This window comes from Kryptolebias marmoratus, linkage group LG6 (genome assembly GCF_001649575.2).
Source record: "Kryptolebias marmoratus isolate JLee-2015 linkage group LG6, ASM164957v2, whole genome shotgun sequence".
Lineage (NCBI taxonomy): Eukaryota > Metazoa > Chordata > Actinopteri > Cyprinodontiformes > Rivulidae > Kryptolebias > Kryptolebias marmoratus.
In genome coordinates, this window is record NC_051435.1 from 27,335,065 (window position 1) to 27,350,900 (window position 15,836).

At 41.0% G+C, this 15,836-nt stretch overlaps 1 protein-coding gene and 1 long non-coding RNA gene across 2 annotated transcripts; one reads left to right on the top strand and one right to left on the bottom strand.

The window, feature by feature from the left end:
* The first annotated feature begins 2,403 nt into the window (after window positions 1–2,403).
* On the top strand, window positions 2,404–13,331 carry LOC119617140. The gene is made up of 2 exons (XR_005233322.1): window positions 2,404–6,566; window positions 11,744–13,331. It is a non-coding gene; the product is annotated as an uncharacterized LOC119617140 (long non-coding RNA).
* A 667-nt stretch (window positions 13,332–13,998) lies between these two features.
* Window positions 13,999–15,211, bottom strand: LOC108247868 (trace amine-associated receptor 13c-like). The gene is made up of 2 exons (XM_017436242.3): window positions 15,039–15,211; window positions 13,999–14,902 (listed from the first exon to the last, which is right to left on the bottom strand). Exons 1-2 carry the CDS (start codon window positions 15,209–15,211, stop codon window positions 14,089–14,091), a joined length of 987 nt encoding a protein of 328 aa, XP_017291731.1. The 3' UTR covers window positions 13,999–14,088.
* Window positions 15,212–15,836: the final 625 nt, after the last annotated feature.

Here is a 15,836-nt window from a genome sequence, read left to right on the forward strand (position 1 = left end):
GTAATCATCAAAATTAAATGAAATAAACATTTGAAATATATGAGTTTGTATGTAATGTATGAATATAATATACAAGTTTCACTTTTTAAATGGAATTACTCAAATCAATCTACTTTTTCATGATATTCTAATTTTATGACCAGCACCTGTATACTAAGTGTGGCGTGTGAGGGCCAAATGCGGGACTTTTAGCTGTCCCGCACAGGGTGATGCGGGACAAGGGACGGGGGGGGCTAAATGCGGGACTGTCCCGCCCAATGCGGGACGGTTAGCAAGTATGCAGCTATGGTGATAGAGAGAGAAGGAAAGTAAAACAGAAAGGGGATGTTCACTGGTTCAGACCTGGTGAGATTTTCTATTTTATTAGATTTTGTCCCCTCAATACAAGTTGAATCAGTTCTTTAGGTAAGTAGTTGAGCACAGGAGACCACATATCAATGAAATACTTCTCATTGTCCTTGAGGACTGCGCTAATCCTTTCATGGGGGAGGACCCTCAACAATTCTCTATACCACTGTGTAACAGTTGGTGGTTTATCCTTGGTCCAGTTAATCAAAATGCATTTCCGAGTCAATAGTAACAATTCGTCACACAGGTTGAAATGTGATTGTGTTAGAGTGACTGATTTTGATGGGAGGCCAAGGAGAAATAACCCTTGGTCACGACTAACCTTAACACGAAACATGTCACTCAGCTGTTTAGAAATTGCACCACAGAAACTCTTGATCAACTTGCATTGCCAAAAATAGTGGTAATATGTTCCAATCTCTCTTCCACATTTGTTGCGGGGGGGGGGATCGGCGATCCATCTTATTCAGTATATAGGGTTTTATATGCAGGCAATGTAATATTTTATACTGTGTCTCTCTGAGTCTATTACATATAAATGTTGAATTAACTACATTAATTGCCTCCCAGTCATCCTTAATGTATATTGTCTCAAGGTCTTCCTCCCATTTCCACACAATGTCCACCACACTGTTTCGGTCAACGAGAAATTTCTTAATATCATTGTATGCAACCGGGCCAGAGAGGGGAAGCCTCATGCAACCAATAAAATGGCGGATGTGGAGGAAACCATAGAAATGTTCTTTGGGGATACCAAATTTTGACTGTAGTTGTTGAAATGTCATGAGTATATTTCCTGTAAATAGGTCTCTGATCACTCTCACTCCCTTGCCACACCACAGGTCAAAACTGTTGGACTCCAGACCTGGAACAAAGCCCCAGTTTCTTGTAAGAAGTGTCAGAAGTGAGGACCACTGCTCACCTCCTGTGTGTTTCCGTATTCCCTGCCATAACTGTGTTATGGATAATTGGATCATTTTTTATGTCTCTTGGTATCTTTTTTCTATTCCCTGTGACAGAAGCGGGGACAGGGGGCAGCCCAGTCGAGTACCCCTATGTATGGCAAAAGGAGGAGATTGAGTACCATTAGTCATGACACAGGCTGACAGTGAATTGTAAAGCATCTTGATCCATTTTAGGAAATCACCCCCAATTCCAAATCTCTACAAATGTTAAATAGATACTTCCACTCAATCCTATCAAATGCCTTTTCAGCATCTAAAGATACAGCAAAGGCTCTACAATTAGTTTGATTTGAGTACTGAATTATATTAATCAATCTTCTTACATTTGTAAAGGAGAAACAGTTTTGAATTAATCCAGTCTGATCTGGGTTTATTAAGAGAGTCAAGCACTTTTCAAGTCTCGTTGCAAGAAATTTTGAAAGCAATTTACTGCCTACCCCAATGAGGCTAATAGGTCTACATGAGCCACATTTGTCTGGTGGTTTGTCTTTATTAAGGCTGAGGTTAATGTTTGCCAGATTTAGTGTTGGTGGCAAACTTCCACACCCAATGAGTGTGAAAACATGTCCGTAAGTGGTCCTGCCACTAGATGGCTCAGTTTCTTACAGAATTCTGGACAGAAGCCATCAGGTCCAGGAGCTTTGCCACCCTTAAGAGAGTCTATAGCTTCTTGAACTTCCTTCTGAGAAATTTGAGCGCTTAATATTTCTTGTTGTTCCTCTGACAGACATGGAAGAGATACTCCACTTAAGAATTTTGTTATTTTAGTGTCAGATAAGCTGCATTCAGATGAGTATAGTTCTTGGTAGAATTGTCTTATAACTGTCTTGGTTATTGTCATATAATGAGGATATTGTGTTTGGTTCCATTCTGCCCTTTGTCAGCCTTGCTAGTAGCCGGCCTGGTTTGTGTTGATTCTGCTTGTTTTGTTAGTAATTGATTTAAGGCCGAACGAGCTGTGTGTAGTTTTTTAGAAAGTGCTCTAGAAGGTGTATTTTTAAATTGCAGTTCTGTCTGTTGTACTATTCTTTCTAGGTGTAATTGTTCTTTAATGGCAGTTTTTTTTTGGGGGGGGGGGCGTTGTATAGGATATGATACTTCCCCTAATAAAAGCTTTAGTCGTTTCCCAGAGCAAAGACGGGTTCACATCTGGTGTCTTATTAGTATGCATGAAAATATTCCATTGATCAATAATGTAGTCAATAAAAGATGGATAGCTCAGTAAAAAAGCGTTCATTCTCCAGTGGCGAGAGGCAGGGTCAGTGTAGGGGGGGCTAATACACAATAGAGGATGACACGGGAGTGGATTTCTACTCCTGTCCCGTCCCACTCCCACAGAAAAATTTCTTGTCCTGTCCCAATCCCAGGCCAAAGTAAAAAAAAATCGCCGTCCCGTCCCACTCCTGGTAAAATCACTCCCACTCCCATCCCGCTCCCATCAAGTACAACTCCTCCTCCTGTACTGCTACTGTTTTTATGGTTTTCCTTTAGTTGTTAGGAAAATTGTTTGATTAATTCTTCTCCCCATTCTTTTTAAATATTACTTTATTTGCAGTTTTATCTTAAAAAAATATGGCAACATGAACAGTTCATCTGTAGTAAAATAGGGAGGTATTTATTGCCTTGATCCAAACAAAAAACTTCACTAAATGGCACAAATCATAAATATTGAATGGTTTGTGGTTCCTACAGTTGCAAAGTTTCTGTTTGTAGCTCTGTTAAAGGTCAGTTACAGAAAGAAATACCTAAACAAAACAAACAAACAAAAAAATCAAGAAAACAGTACATGGGTCACACCATGTCTACTTTAGTTAAATAAACACAAAGATGGCATATAATGTTAAATTTTACCCATTTATTGAACAATTGTCTTCTTTAAACAATAACAATTGGAATTTCTCCAACAAAAAAATATACCAAAAGAGAGAACTGTTCTCAACAAATGAAAGTGCAGTTTTGTAAAAAGAGAAATGTGCATGAAGCAAAAAATAACTGAAAAAAAACAACTGCCATATCTGCTATTTTCTTTTTAAATCATATTTGAATATTTCTCCATTTGCAATTAAAGACTGCCCAGAAACTAAGCGAACTATTGCAATCATACCATTCATTTAATATTTAACAAATTCTTGCATGAGTCCAGGAACCTTACATCTTGCTATGTAGGAACAAAAGTGCATCTGCATTTTCTGGATTAAAGGTGGAATGCCTCTCCTCAATCAGTCTCCCAGCAACACTGAAACTATGCTCAGAAGGAGTACTTGTTGCTGGAATTGCTAGCAGCCTCTTGGCAACTGGCACTAACCCACCTGACTGATTAACAGTAAAGTTGACTCCCATCCCACGGGAATCCCGCGGGAATCCCCTGACCCGTGGGATTCCCGAGAAAATGTCAGCCTCTAATACACAAGCTTACAGGAAAGTGATCAGAAATTGCATATGTGCCAACTGAACATTTTCTAACTTGATCTAACACCATTCTCGAAGATAAGAAGAAATAAATTCTAGAAATTGATTGATGGGGTAGAGAGCAAAAAATGTAATCTCTCTCTCTGGGGTTAGTGATTCTCCAGGTATCAAACAGTTCCAGGACCAACTGCATCTTGTGATCCCCTGAATGCTTTAAGTTTAAACATCCTGTCTGTATCACAGCCATAAACACAATAGCTCTTCCTTCTGAATACGTGCAGCCATATTTGATGTGACAGCCGACAGCTCGGTCTGCACTCTTTTTTACCACGTTTCTATTGGTTATACAGTGTGCTGCCCCCTGTCTTTTCGGTGAATATTGCACCAACCTAAGTGTCAATTATAAATGCCTACACCGCTCGCTTAGGGCCGCATGCTTTCCGCGGAACCCTGTGCAACACTACAAAGCGCAACTATAACTGAGTCTGAGCTAAGGGGACCGGGCTGGCTAGTGGCTTTTTACCAGTGCGAAGTCGAGCTTCCAAATCAGACAGCCTCTCCTCCAAAGCTACAATAAGACTGTGGTGGAAAAAAATAATTTATACATCTGTCCCCTCGGAGGCCAAAAGCTAGTGAGCTCTTTTCTGTGCTGCTACAGACTTCACCAGGGTTTGGTATCTCCCTTTGTTATGACCTAAAAGCCTCACTACTATTTATCTTTGGTTGCTCTTAGGGCAAAGTGTTTTTTACGATCAACACAAGATCTGCTGACAGCAGGTTTATCAAATGCAAAACATTAATGTCTGTTAGATAAACATAAGGTTATGCAAAGCCCTGCTGTATAAAAGGGGTCCAAGACACAACCTTAATGCACAAAGTTTGTGGCCAAGAACAAGCACTGTTCTGTGTTACACCTTTGTGTCATACAATATTGCAATAAACAGTACTTGACGACCATTCTACAGAGCACCTTGTCTCTCATAATGTATTTCTGTCCTCGTTAAATAAAGACTTTCACAACAAAGACTACATTTATTATGTGTCCCATTATCGCTAAAGGAGGCAGAGGAATAGCTAAACATCTGACACACAGAGCAAGTGAGAACAGAAGAACCTGGGAGAGAACCAGAATCCATTCTAAACTAAAGCTAGCAAGAGCTAGCCGATCCCCAAAACACTGATGATAACCAAGAAGTGTTGAAAGACAAAAGGTGCCTCAAGAACAATCCAATAATAGAAGATAATATTATCAAGAGTGTTTGTGCATTTTGATATTTTGCTAACAGACATGCAGAATTGTATTTGATCATTAATTACAATTTTAAAATGATCTATGTGATCAGTTATTTCTCAGAGTATGTGCTGTGGATGAGTCAGCTACTAACACACAATTTAAACTCAATAATTGTAAAACAGGATGAGATAAAGTTCTTGTGTTTGCAAGTTTGCTTAGCTGTGATGGCCATCTTTAATCAGGTTGACTCTAAAAATTATTCAGATGCAGATGTATCTGTTGAGAAAACAGTCAAGTTTATTTTATTGTAACATTTATTTCATTAATACCTAGCAAAATGGGTTTAAATTTAAATGTAAAGTAAAGGTTAAAAAGCATAAAATTAAGACTGAAATCCATTGTTTTACAGTTTTTGTTATTATGTTGGTAGTCACGTGACCTGAATGTAAAAGAGCATAAAAAGTGCATGATGGAGCAGATTGAACATGCTAGCGGAAGAGAAACACGGCTCAGAAAGCACGGACATTCTGCACTAGTTTTATAAGGCGCAAACGGTAAATATGTTGTACATGTATGTCACGTTGCAATATAATAGTATATATATGTTCAATATAATAGTAGTGAATATGAGAATGATGTTGTACTGTTCTTTATTTGTTGTTTAGTTTTCATGGTGTTGAGGTGTCTTAATGTCAAGAGAGCTAAGAAATTAAAGATACCAAGACATCAGTATGAGACATGGTCCTTATTTCCTGTGTAAAACCGATGCAGTTACAGTAGCTGTATATCCAATGTTTAATTTCTGAGTTTTAACAAAATACATCTACTGGTTTATGATGTACTCTTCTAAAGTTACAAACAAACAAGCACAAAAACAGAAACATCATCGCTTTTGAAGCCCTAAGGGTCTTTTGGATTACTGACCATTCTCGGCTACTGGACGGCTTTTCCATAGTGGAAGAAGGGTGAATCTCAGGGAGATTTTTTTTTTACTGAACATGCTAACAGAATTGTCTATGATTCGTATGTAAAACTAAAGTTAATATCACACTTTGCTAAACCTTTTTTTACCTGTTCTTTCTGCATGTTTAGGAATCAATGATGTGTTATGGATTACAGTACAATGTGTGATACTAACACCTTTTCAAGTTGCTTTTGATGAAGTTGTTTTTAAGTATGATGTGTCTTACATTTTAGCCTGTAGCAACAAGGAACACAAAAACGTCAAGGAAAGCTGAAGAGAGCCTACCAGTGGACCTTTCTCAACATCTCCCTGAAAGTGAACCTCAGCTCACCAGCCCCAGTTACAAGTAGGGCTGTCATAAACCCGAGGGTTTCTGTCCAGAGAGCGAGACCAAAGCCACACACGGAGACAAGGATAACGGTAAGTGCATTTATTTACAGGTGAAACTATGTACAGTGATCATTTCCTGAAGGAGTCTGCAAGAGAAGGAGAACCGGGTGAGTCTCGGGTACAAATTGGTTTCCAAGGTGGTGGCGAGGAATATAATGTCTCTTTGTTTGCTTACAGGTCCTAGCGGAAGGTTGCGGCGTCGAGGAGGAGCGGAGCGGTTCCAGTAGTCCCAGAAGAGGAGCCAGGTAGCAGTGAGGTAAGTATCCGTGATTATCCAGGTAAGTAGTTCTTCGGATCCGTAGTCGTGGCGTGGCATAAACCTGAGTCGTAGGCACAAAACAGAGAACGTGATTAGCTTAGGAGCATAAGTTAGGTTAGACGCTGTGGTGGAGAATCTAACCCAGAAGGTTCGATGCTCCAGCGAAGATCTGATCCCAGCCTGCTGCTTAAGTACCGGCTGGTCTCATTAGTAGGAACTGGAACACCTGTGGAGGAATGATTAATGGCACTGCCCAAAAGGCGGGGCCAAACCCAGATCCTCACAAGGGCAATGTAAAACACTGAAATGACCTAGGGTCTCATTTATAAAAGATTGCTTATGATTCATACCAAAAGTGACTGTACGCCCAAAAGGCAAAAATGGCGTACGCCATCAATATTCAGATTAATAAAACCATCCACACGCACACCAGCAATCAATTAAATACATAATTTATTAATATATTATTGTAAATCACACCTGTACCTAAAAGTTTGCGCACAAGGTCTTGCCTCAGGTTCTGTCCTCCACATGCCCACATTCAACCATAAATGGTCAATGCAAAGCACCTCATGAATGTGAAAGTGTATTTAAATGAGCCAGCTGATCAATGTTGCATTATAAATAAAGGAAGCCTTGTGAGGGGTAACATGTTGTTACCACTCTTAATTCAGGAAGAGGGACAGAGAGGCCCATGGCCGAGGTGAAGAAAAAGTGGTCAGATTATAGGGTGGAGGCAAAAAAAGGTGTCTGGTGGTGGGGTTTTCTGCGCGCTGACACGGAAGAATGGCGTCAAGGTAGGCGCTGGTTCTCCGTGCAGCGTGGAGGAAGTTTGTTTAGCCGTGGGAGAAGTAATCGGACATGGGTCCATCAAGTCGGCAGCTCGCATGAATGGAGCTGTCGTCTTGTTTGTGGAAAAAGTGGAGCAGGCTCAACAGCTGGTGGAGGTGGGCGTTTCTGTGAATGGCTTGTTTCTACAGGTATCGCCGTTAACACTGCCTGCTACTAAGGTAACACTTTCAAATGTACCTCAGTTCATTAGCAACAAGTTTTTGATAAAAGAGTTGTCTCAGCACGGCAAGGTGGTGTCGCCAGTTAAAAAAGTTCCATCAGGCTGCAAATCACCGTTTTTGAAACATGTTGTTTCCCATAGGAGACAACTATTTATGATAATGAACCGACGTGATGAGGAACTAAACTTGCACTTTCATGTTAGATTAGATGACTTTGATTATGTGCTTTTTGCAACATCTTCCAACATGAAGTGCTTTGGCTGCGGTCAGGAGGGGCACATTGTAAAAATGTGTCCCTACAGGGCCGGGCCAGCCTCGCTGAGTGTGGTGAAGCAGCGGCCCGCTGCTTCTGAGCAAGTGGAAGACCCACCTGACGAGTCTGCCGCCTCGGAGGAGCCTGCGGCGGCTGCGGGGGGTCCCGCAGTTGCGGCGGAGGAATCCGTGGCGGCAGCAGAGGGGCCCGCTGTTGCGGTGGAGGAACCCGTGGTGGTGGCGGAAGAGTCTGCTACTGGAGAACTGGCAGAAGGTATTGTTGAGGGTTCAGTAGTGGAAGGTGAGGAAGCTGTAAAAATGAGTGTATGTGTGGGAAAGGATGGAAGCACGGTGTTGTGTGGTGATGGGGTGAATGGTGGTGGTGGTGGGGTAAATGATGGTGAGAGTGAAAGTGAAGTGGTAGAGAGGGGTGGTGTGCAGGGAGAGCAGGAGGAGGTGAGGGGCGATGAGGAGTATTTAGTGTGTGGGGATCAGGGAGGGAAAGGAGAGGTGCAGGTCGAGGGACAGAACAGTGAAGAGTTGGTTTTTGGAGCTGGGGTGGCAGGAGAAACGGGTGAAGCAGAGGAGACGATGGAGCTGGAGGTTTCAGCCCTGTTAAAGAGGCGAAGCAAAAGGAGGAATGTGGTGGCTGCTGTTCAGGCCAGTAAACAGGCCAGCAAGCTGGCTGCAGAGAGGAAAGAGCTGTCGGACACTAGCGACGCTGAGAGCTGAGTCTCTGACACCAGCGAGATATCTGTATTATAAACGAGCATAAGAGAACCAAGATACCCTTCAGAATCTTTTAAAACCTTTTGAGAACAAACTAAAGGATTTAGAGGTGTAAAGATTGAAAGTCATTTTCCTAATTTGAGACTATTTTATTTCTCTGCAAGACATCATATAAGGAACAAAGAGGTATCAGGTTTTACAGATTCAGAGGTTTTTAGGTTAAAGAAAATAATGACAAAAGTTAGAAAAAAACTTTGATTTAAATAATGCACAGTTGCACTTTATTATTTATTTATTTTTTATGGTCTTTTGGTATTTTGTTTTTAGCTTCTTACCCAATATGGAGTCTTTTAAAATAGCATCTTTGAATCTTAACGGGGCGAGGGAGGCTGAAAAACGTGCTTTGATTTATCAAACATTGAACCAAAAGAAAATCAACGTCATTTACCTGCAGGAAACGCACAGTGATCATTTAATAGAGACAGACTGGGGCAGAGAGTGGAGGGGGGAGGTCCTTTTAAGTCATGGCACCTTCTAGAGCGCAGGGGTGGGCCTTCTTTTTTCCAGAGCTTTCACCCCAAACTCTCTTGAAGTTGAACATGTCATTCAGGGGAGGTGTCTTATAGTCAAGACAAAGTTTGATCTTTTTAGTATAGTTTTTATTAATATTTATGCTCCTATCACCAATGCAGAGAAAAAGCATTTTTACGAAAAAATTGGGGAAAGGTTGGGGGATTGCGGGTCTGAGGATTTTATTTTTATAGGTGGTGATTTTAATTGCACTGAAAATGAGTTTTTAGATCGTAATCATGCAGAGCCGCATCCAGCGGCCCAACGTGCTCTACGGGGGCTGGTCTCATCTCATGGTCTGGTGGATGTATGGAAGAGGATGCATGCAGGCTCTAGGCAGTACACATGGTCCCACATTAAAAAAAACAGAATCTCTTTAGCTCGTCTTGATCGCTTTTATTGTTTTAAACACCATTTTAACGTATTTAAAGCATGCCAGATTTTACCAGTGGCTTTTACAGATCACTTGTTGCTTTTAGGTAGTGTTTTTATCAGAAACATTTTACCTAGAAGTGCTTACTGGCATTTTAACTCAGCTGTAACTTATGATCATGGTTTTAGGGAGATTTTACTTTATTTTTGGACTGGTTTTAGACAAAGAAAGTCTGATTTTACTTGTCTGAGACAGTGGTGGGATTATGGAAAAATTCAGATAAAACTGCTGAGTCAACAGCACACTCTGAATGTCACCCGTGACATTACCAGATCTATCAGAGATCTGGAGATAAATATAGTGGAGTTAGAACGACTTAGTGAATCCACAGGAAATCGAGAGCATATTGAAGCTCTCAAATCTAAAAGGCTAACTTTAGCAAATCTGCTGGAAAATAAAGTCCAAGGCGTATTGGTCAGGTCCTGGATCCAGGACATCATGGAGATGGATGCTCCCTCCAGCTTTTTTTTCAGCTTGGAGAGGAAGAACGGGCAGAGAAAAGCTTATCCACTCTTTGCTGTCAGACACAAGGTAGCAACTGAGTGAACAGGGTCAGATCAGAAGGAGGGCTGGGGAGTTTTACCGTTCTCTGTTCAACAGTGAATATGAAGAGAATGTGGAACTGTTCAGGGAGTTCTGCAACTAACTACCTCAGGTCTCCAAGGAGACCAACACTGAGATGGAGCGCCCTCTGGGGCTTAAGGAACTCCACACAGCCTCCCGAATTTCAGAAGTCCCCGGGCCTTGACGGGCTCACAGTGGAGTTTTACAAGGCCTACTGGGACATTCTGGGTAGAGACCTGCTCAACGTTTTCAACGAAAGTCTGCACACTGGTTCATTCCCCTTGTCTTGCCGCATGGCAGTCATTACCCTGCTGCCCCAAAAAGGGAACCTGCAGGACATTAAGAACTGGTGCCCTGTGTCCCTCCTCTGCAACTACTACAAGATCCTCTCCAAGGTCCTGGCAATAAGGCTGGTAAAGGCTATGGAGCAGGTCATCCACTGGGATCAGACCTATTGCGTCCCCAACAGGTCCATGGTAGATAACATCTACCTGATTCGGGACGTTTTGGAAGTCTCCGGTTCATTGGGTCTACAAACTGGCTTGATTTCACCAGATCAAGAAAAGGCTTTTGACCGCGTTGAACACGGCTTCCTCTGGAAAACCATTAGGGGCTTTGGGTTCAGCGAGGGTCTCTTTGTCAAGATCCAGGTTCTGTACAGTGATATGGAGAGTGTGCTGAAGATCAACGGTAGCCTGTGTGCTCCTTTTAGGGTGTGTAGAGGCGTTTGGCAGGGCTGCGCACTCTCAGGAATGCTCTACACACTCTTCCTTGAACCCCTCCTTCAGAAAATATGCTCCAGTGTTTGTGGTCTGGTTTTACCTGGTATTATTAACAATATGGTTTTATCTGCCTATGCTGGCGATGTTGTTGTTTTTATAAAAGATGAACAAGATGTCAGTATTTTACCCAAGATTACAGAGAAGTTCTCTGGCTTGTCTGCTACGAGGGTGAACTGGGGAAAGAGCGAAACCCTGGCCGTTGGCGAGTGGTCTGTTGGGCTCCCAGTTCTCCCTCAGGGTCTTGTATGGAAGTAAGATGGTTTTAAGTATCTCGGTGTGTTTCTAGGCAGTAAAGATATTGTAAATAAAAACTGGGAAAACATCAAGCAAAAGATTGAGAATAAATTGTCAAAGTTGAAGTGGCTCCACTCCCAGATGTCCTACTGGGGCAGGGTGCTAGTTATAATCTTATTACATCACAGCTGTGGCACAAGCTCTCTGTTTTAGACCCACCATCTGGTTTACTTGTAAAAATACAATCAGAGATGGTCAGCTTTTTCTGGAACGGTCTACATTAGGTGCCACAGTCTGTGTTGTTTTTACCAAGAAAGGAGGGGGGCCAGGGCCTTGTCCACCTGGCCAGCAGAACAGTAACTTTTCGTTTACAGTTCCTTCAGAAATACTTAACAGGATCTCCTGTATGGAGGAACGTGGCCAGCTGCATTCTCAGATGTGTCGATTTTCTGGGGTTGGATGCTGCTCTGTTTTTAACTGATTTTAGTGTTTTAAAGTTAAAAGGGTTGCCTCAGTTTTATCAAACTGTTTTTAAATCATGTGCTCGTTTTAAACTGCACAGAGAGAAAATGCACAATTCTCTGCATTGGCTTTTAGAAGAACCGTTGGTGTGTGGAGCAAGACTGGACATCCACGACAGCACCGTGCCGGGCCTTTCTGAGGCCTTGTCCAGGTCAGGGACGGTGACCCTGCGGCGGCTAGTGCAGGTGGCTGGACCGGACTTCTCTAACATCTAGGAGGTTGGCTCGCTGCTTGGGGTTCGGTCTGCCAGACTAATGAGCGGGTGAAGGAGCGGATGACAGCTGGGGAGAGGCGGCTCCTACAGCAACAATGACAGAAAAGTGCCTGCCTGACCTAACTGACCCGTTCCCGAACGTGTTCCTGGGTTCCGGTTTTGAAGAGGACAGTGGTCCCCTGATGAACTTTATGGACTTGGAGATGGATCTATGTAAAACGGGTCCAAAAGTCCTCTACAAATATTGTACAAAAATCCTGAACAAGAGAACTCTCAATAAAAGGCCCATCAGTGTATGGACTGATAAACTCAAAAGACAAAAACCGCAATGGAGGACTTTGTATAAGCCTCCAATAAAGAGAAGGACTGGTAACCTCCAGTAGACGATCCTTCACGGTGCCATCGCAATGAACTCCTTTTTATCGGTCATCAGTCCTGGGGTTTTAAATGAGTGTCTTTTTTGCAGTTTGTCCAAGAGTGTTTTTCATGTTTTTATGGATTGTGTACGGTTGACTGTTTTTAAAACATTTTTAATGAGATTTTTTTAGCCTCTTTGGCGTAGTTTTTACCAATTCTACTTTTATCAACGGTGTGAATTACAGCCATGCAACTAGTTTTAAATGCCGGATTTTAAATTATTTAATTGCAGAAGCCAAAATGGCTATTTATTTAACTCAAAGGGACAAAATGCAGGCTGGGCCTCAACTTCATGTCGTGGTTCTGTGGAAGTGTAACAACAAGGCCAGGGTGAGATTAGAGTTTTGTTTCCACAGAGCCACCGGGGATTTAATGAGTTTAGATTAAAATGTATAGCTATGTTTGTGTATGAAAAATGGATCTCCTATAGACTCCTCTTTCAGAAAACAATTCTTCTGGTGCAGTTCCTGTTGTGAAGTGGTATAGTTTTCTTATTGTCAGTGCCTACTGTTCAGGAAAAGAACTGCAGCAGCATCAAAAAACAGCAACAAACTCTGTAAGTGTGCTTCATCCTGATCAGAAGATCACCTAATATTGGAGATGAAAAACCTTAAAATAGAAAATGTTGCTCGAACACAGTTCTGACGACAAGTGACTGACCAATCTGCAATTGTATATGAACTATTTTGATTTGCCACAAGGTCTTCTGACATCATCTTCTTTTAAATATTTTAGTTCTGTTTGAAAATACTCTTCAAAAACTTTTTTTTTTACTCTGGCAATGTCTCCATGTGTCATCAGACAATTTTCCCTTACTTATTCCTTCTTAGTCCTGCACCTCACACCTGTTCCCTGTAATCATTAGTCTCAGCTGTAACCACTTACCAAATCAGCCCCAGTTGATATATTCAACCTTTAAATAAATACAAAAAACCCCAAGATGACATGACAGCTTTAATATTACCTTGTGGTAGTGTTTGCAGAGTGTTAGGCATCAATAGAAAACAAAAAACAAACAAAAAAAAATGATATGAACAATAACTTTAATTCTTTGAATTTATACACTTTAGCAACTCTTAAAATATTTTAAATCACTGCCTATTCCAAGTAAATACTTAGTCTCATAGGGTCATTAACTCTATCACCCCTCCCTCCTACTGAATTATAATGTGTTATATCAGTTTTTGCTGCTCAGGCATGGAGATGTATTGAATTGTTGGCAGCATGTCAACATTTATATAGTATCAGCCACAGACCAGAAATGCACAGCTCTACTTTACAGAAGTAAAACAGATATTAGGTGTTTAGATGTACAATGAACAAACAATCAAACATAGTCAATACAAAAGCTACATCAGTGGTGCTTTAAGTGGGTGGTGAACAAAAGGTTTACTTGAATGCATTTCCCCAGGTCAATATGTTTTATAAAACCTTGGGCTGATTATTTTTAGAACAACACAACACTTAAAGTAAACTGATTTTAAAGTAGTAATAGCACAGATTTTCTGTCATAACTAATAATGTACGGTTCTACAGTTTGTAATACTTTTTAACATGTTTTCAAAACACTATCAAGTAACAACAGAAACCTTAAACAATGTCATTCTAAAAACTATAAAAACTTATTGTTGTCCAAGGCTACTCCTTATTAAACAGTGACAATAATCCTTTTCAATACAATCCTCACTATACCCTAATATTTCATGTATTTTTTTTATTATTATTAATTTACAAACTAACTAGAATCCTTTGGCTGAACATGTGTCATTTCAGGTAATCCTCAGCTTTTCTACAGTATGTTGGCCTCACAGGAGCCAGGCTGCAGTATCTGCAAAGAGACAATGTGTTTAATGGCTTTTCTGAACCAGGGGTAAAACAGAGCATAGATTAATGGGTTTAGACAGGAGTTAAAATAAAAGAGGAAAAACAAAAATGATGCATAAGATGTACTGGTAACATTAACTTGAACAAGAGAGTAACAGTAATATGGACAGTAAGATATTAGAAACACGATAACAAGAACACCAAGTGTCCTGGCTGCTTTTAATTCAGATTTCTTGGTTATATCCTTTGAAAGTTGGACTGTGACAGCTGTAATGTGAGACCGCATGGCACGAGCCTGAGACACAGCCACCATAAACACTCTCATGTACAGAACTACTATGACAGAAACTGGGGCAATTAAGTTCAAAATGATGTCAAAAAATCCTGCAATGGAGTTGGTGCTAAATGCACATTCTCCAGTGCAGGAATTACTCCTGCCTGGCTGAATAAGCTCATCTTTTACAAACAAAATCCTGTAAAAAGCACTTATTATCCAACACAGACAAACACAAACTTTGGCTTTTGATACACTTATTTTGGTGGGATAATGCAGAGGGTCACAAATAGCCACATAGCGGTCAATTGATATGAGAACAATGTTTCCAATTGAAGAAGAGACAATGATACTAGCCACATAAATATAAACAGAGCACAGAGTGTCTCCCAAGACCCAACAGCTATATCTTCTAAAAAGTTCTGCCGGCATCGACAGGAGGCCAACGAGGAAATCTGAGACAGCCAGAGAGAGGAGGAGGATGTTTGTGGGTGTGTGGAGCTGCCTGCAAGAGACACAAAACAAATACATGAATTACTCATATATATATATATATATATATATATATATATATATATATATAAAATCAGTCAGTTTTTTAAAACTTGAAGTATAGATGCTGCTGAGATGTTAATCTCTACCTGAAATGGGAGACTGAGAGGATGACGAGCAGGTTGAGAGCTGCAGTGATCAGAGAGATGAAGGACAACACAGTGTTAACAAACACAGTTTCCGACCAATGAAATCTTGGTTTCCTGCAGGAGCTGTTGAGGAGATGTGGGAAACAAAGTTCCACTCCATCCTGGGTTTCCATCACTAGGGAGCTTTAACACTCACAGCTTTCTGACCAGAACTTTTGTTTTACAGCATTTGTATCTCTTTCTGTTATGATTCCCCTCCCCTTTTTTAAACTATGTAAAAAAACTGTCAGCACTCCTACCTAGATGTTTGGCCATGTACACTGTGATGTTTCCAAAACACAAATAATAAATCAGAGCAATTGCTTCAAATCAACTGTCATGCATGGTAGTGGAAAGCTAATGATTTGGGATTCTTTTTTTTGTTTTTTTCAGCCACAGGACCTGTGAACCTTACAGTCACTGAGCTGACCACAAAAAGTCCTCTGTAGAGTAAAGTGTTTTAGAATCAAATGTAAGGCCATCTGTCTGACATTTGAAATCTGGCCTTAAATTAGTCTTGCAACAGAACAATATTCCAAAGCATAGTTACAAACAGGGGGGTCACTAGGTTTTAAGGACAAGGGGGCTTAGCCCCCAGGAGATGCACAGAATGTGAGCAAACGTAGTGGGCGAGAACAAAATTTCTCAAACAGCTAACAAAACCTGAGTTGCTTTTCCACATTTTTGGACACATTTAACAGATACCTTACTGTGTAAACGTTTTAAGCAACCAATTATATTTTTATTCAGAACATCAAC

Excerpts from the sequence above, each read along its gene's own strand:
- LOC108247868 (XM_017436242.3), bottom strand. The coding sequence starts at position 15,211 with ATGGAAACCCAGGATGGAGTGGAACTTTGTTTCCCACATCTCCTCAAC. Across the intron at positions 14,903-15,038 it reads CTCTCAGTCTCCCATTTCAG|GCAGCTCCACACACCCACAA; the intron begins GTAGAGATTAAC and ends TGTCTCTTGCAG.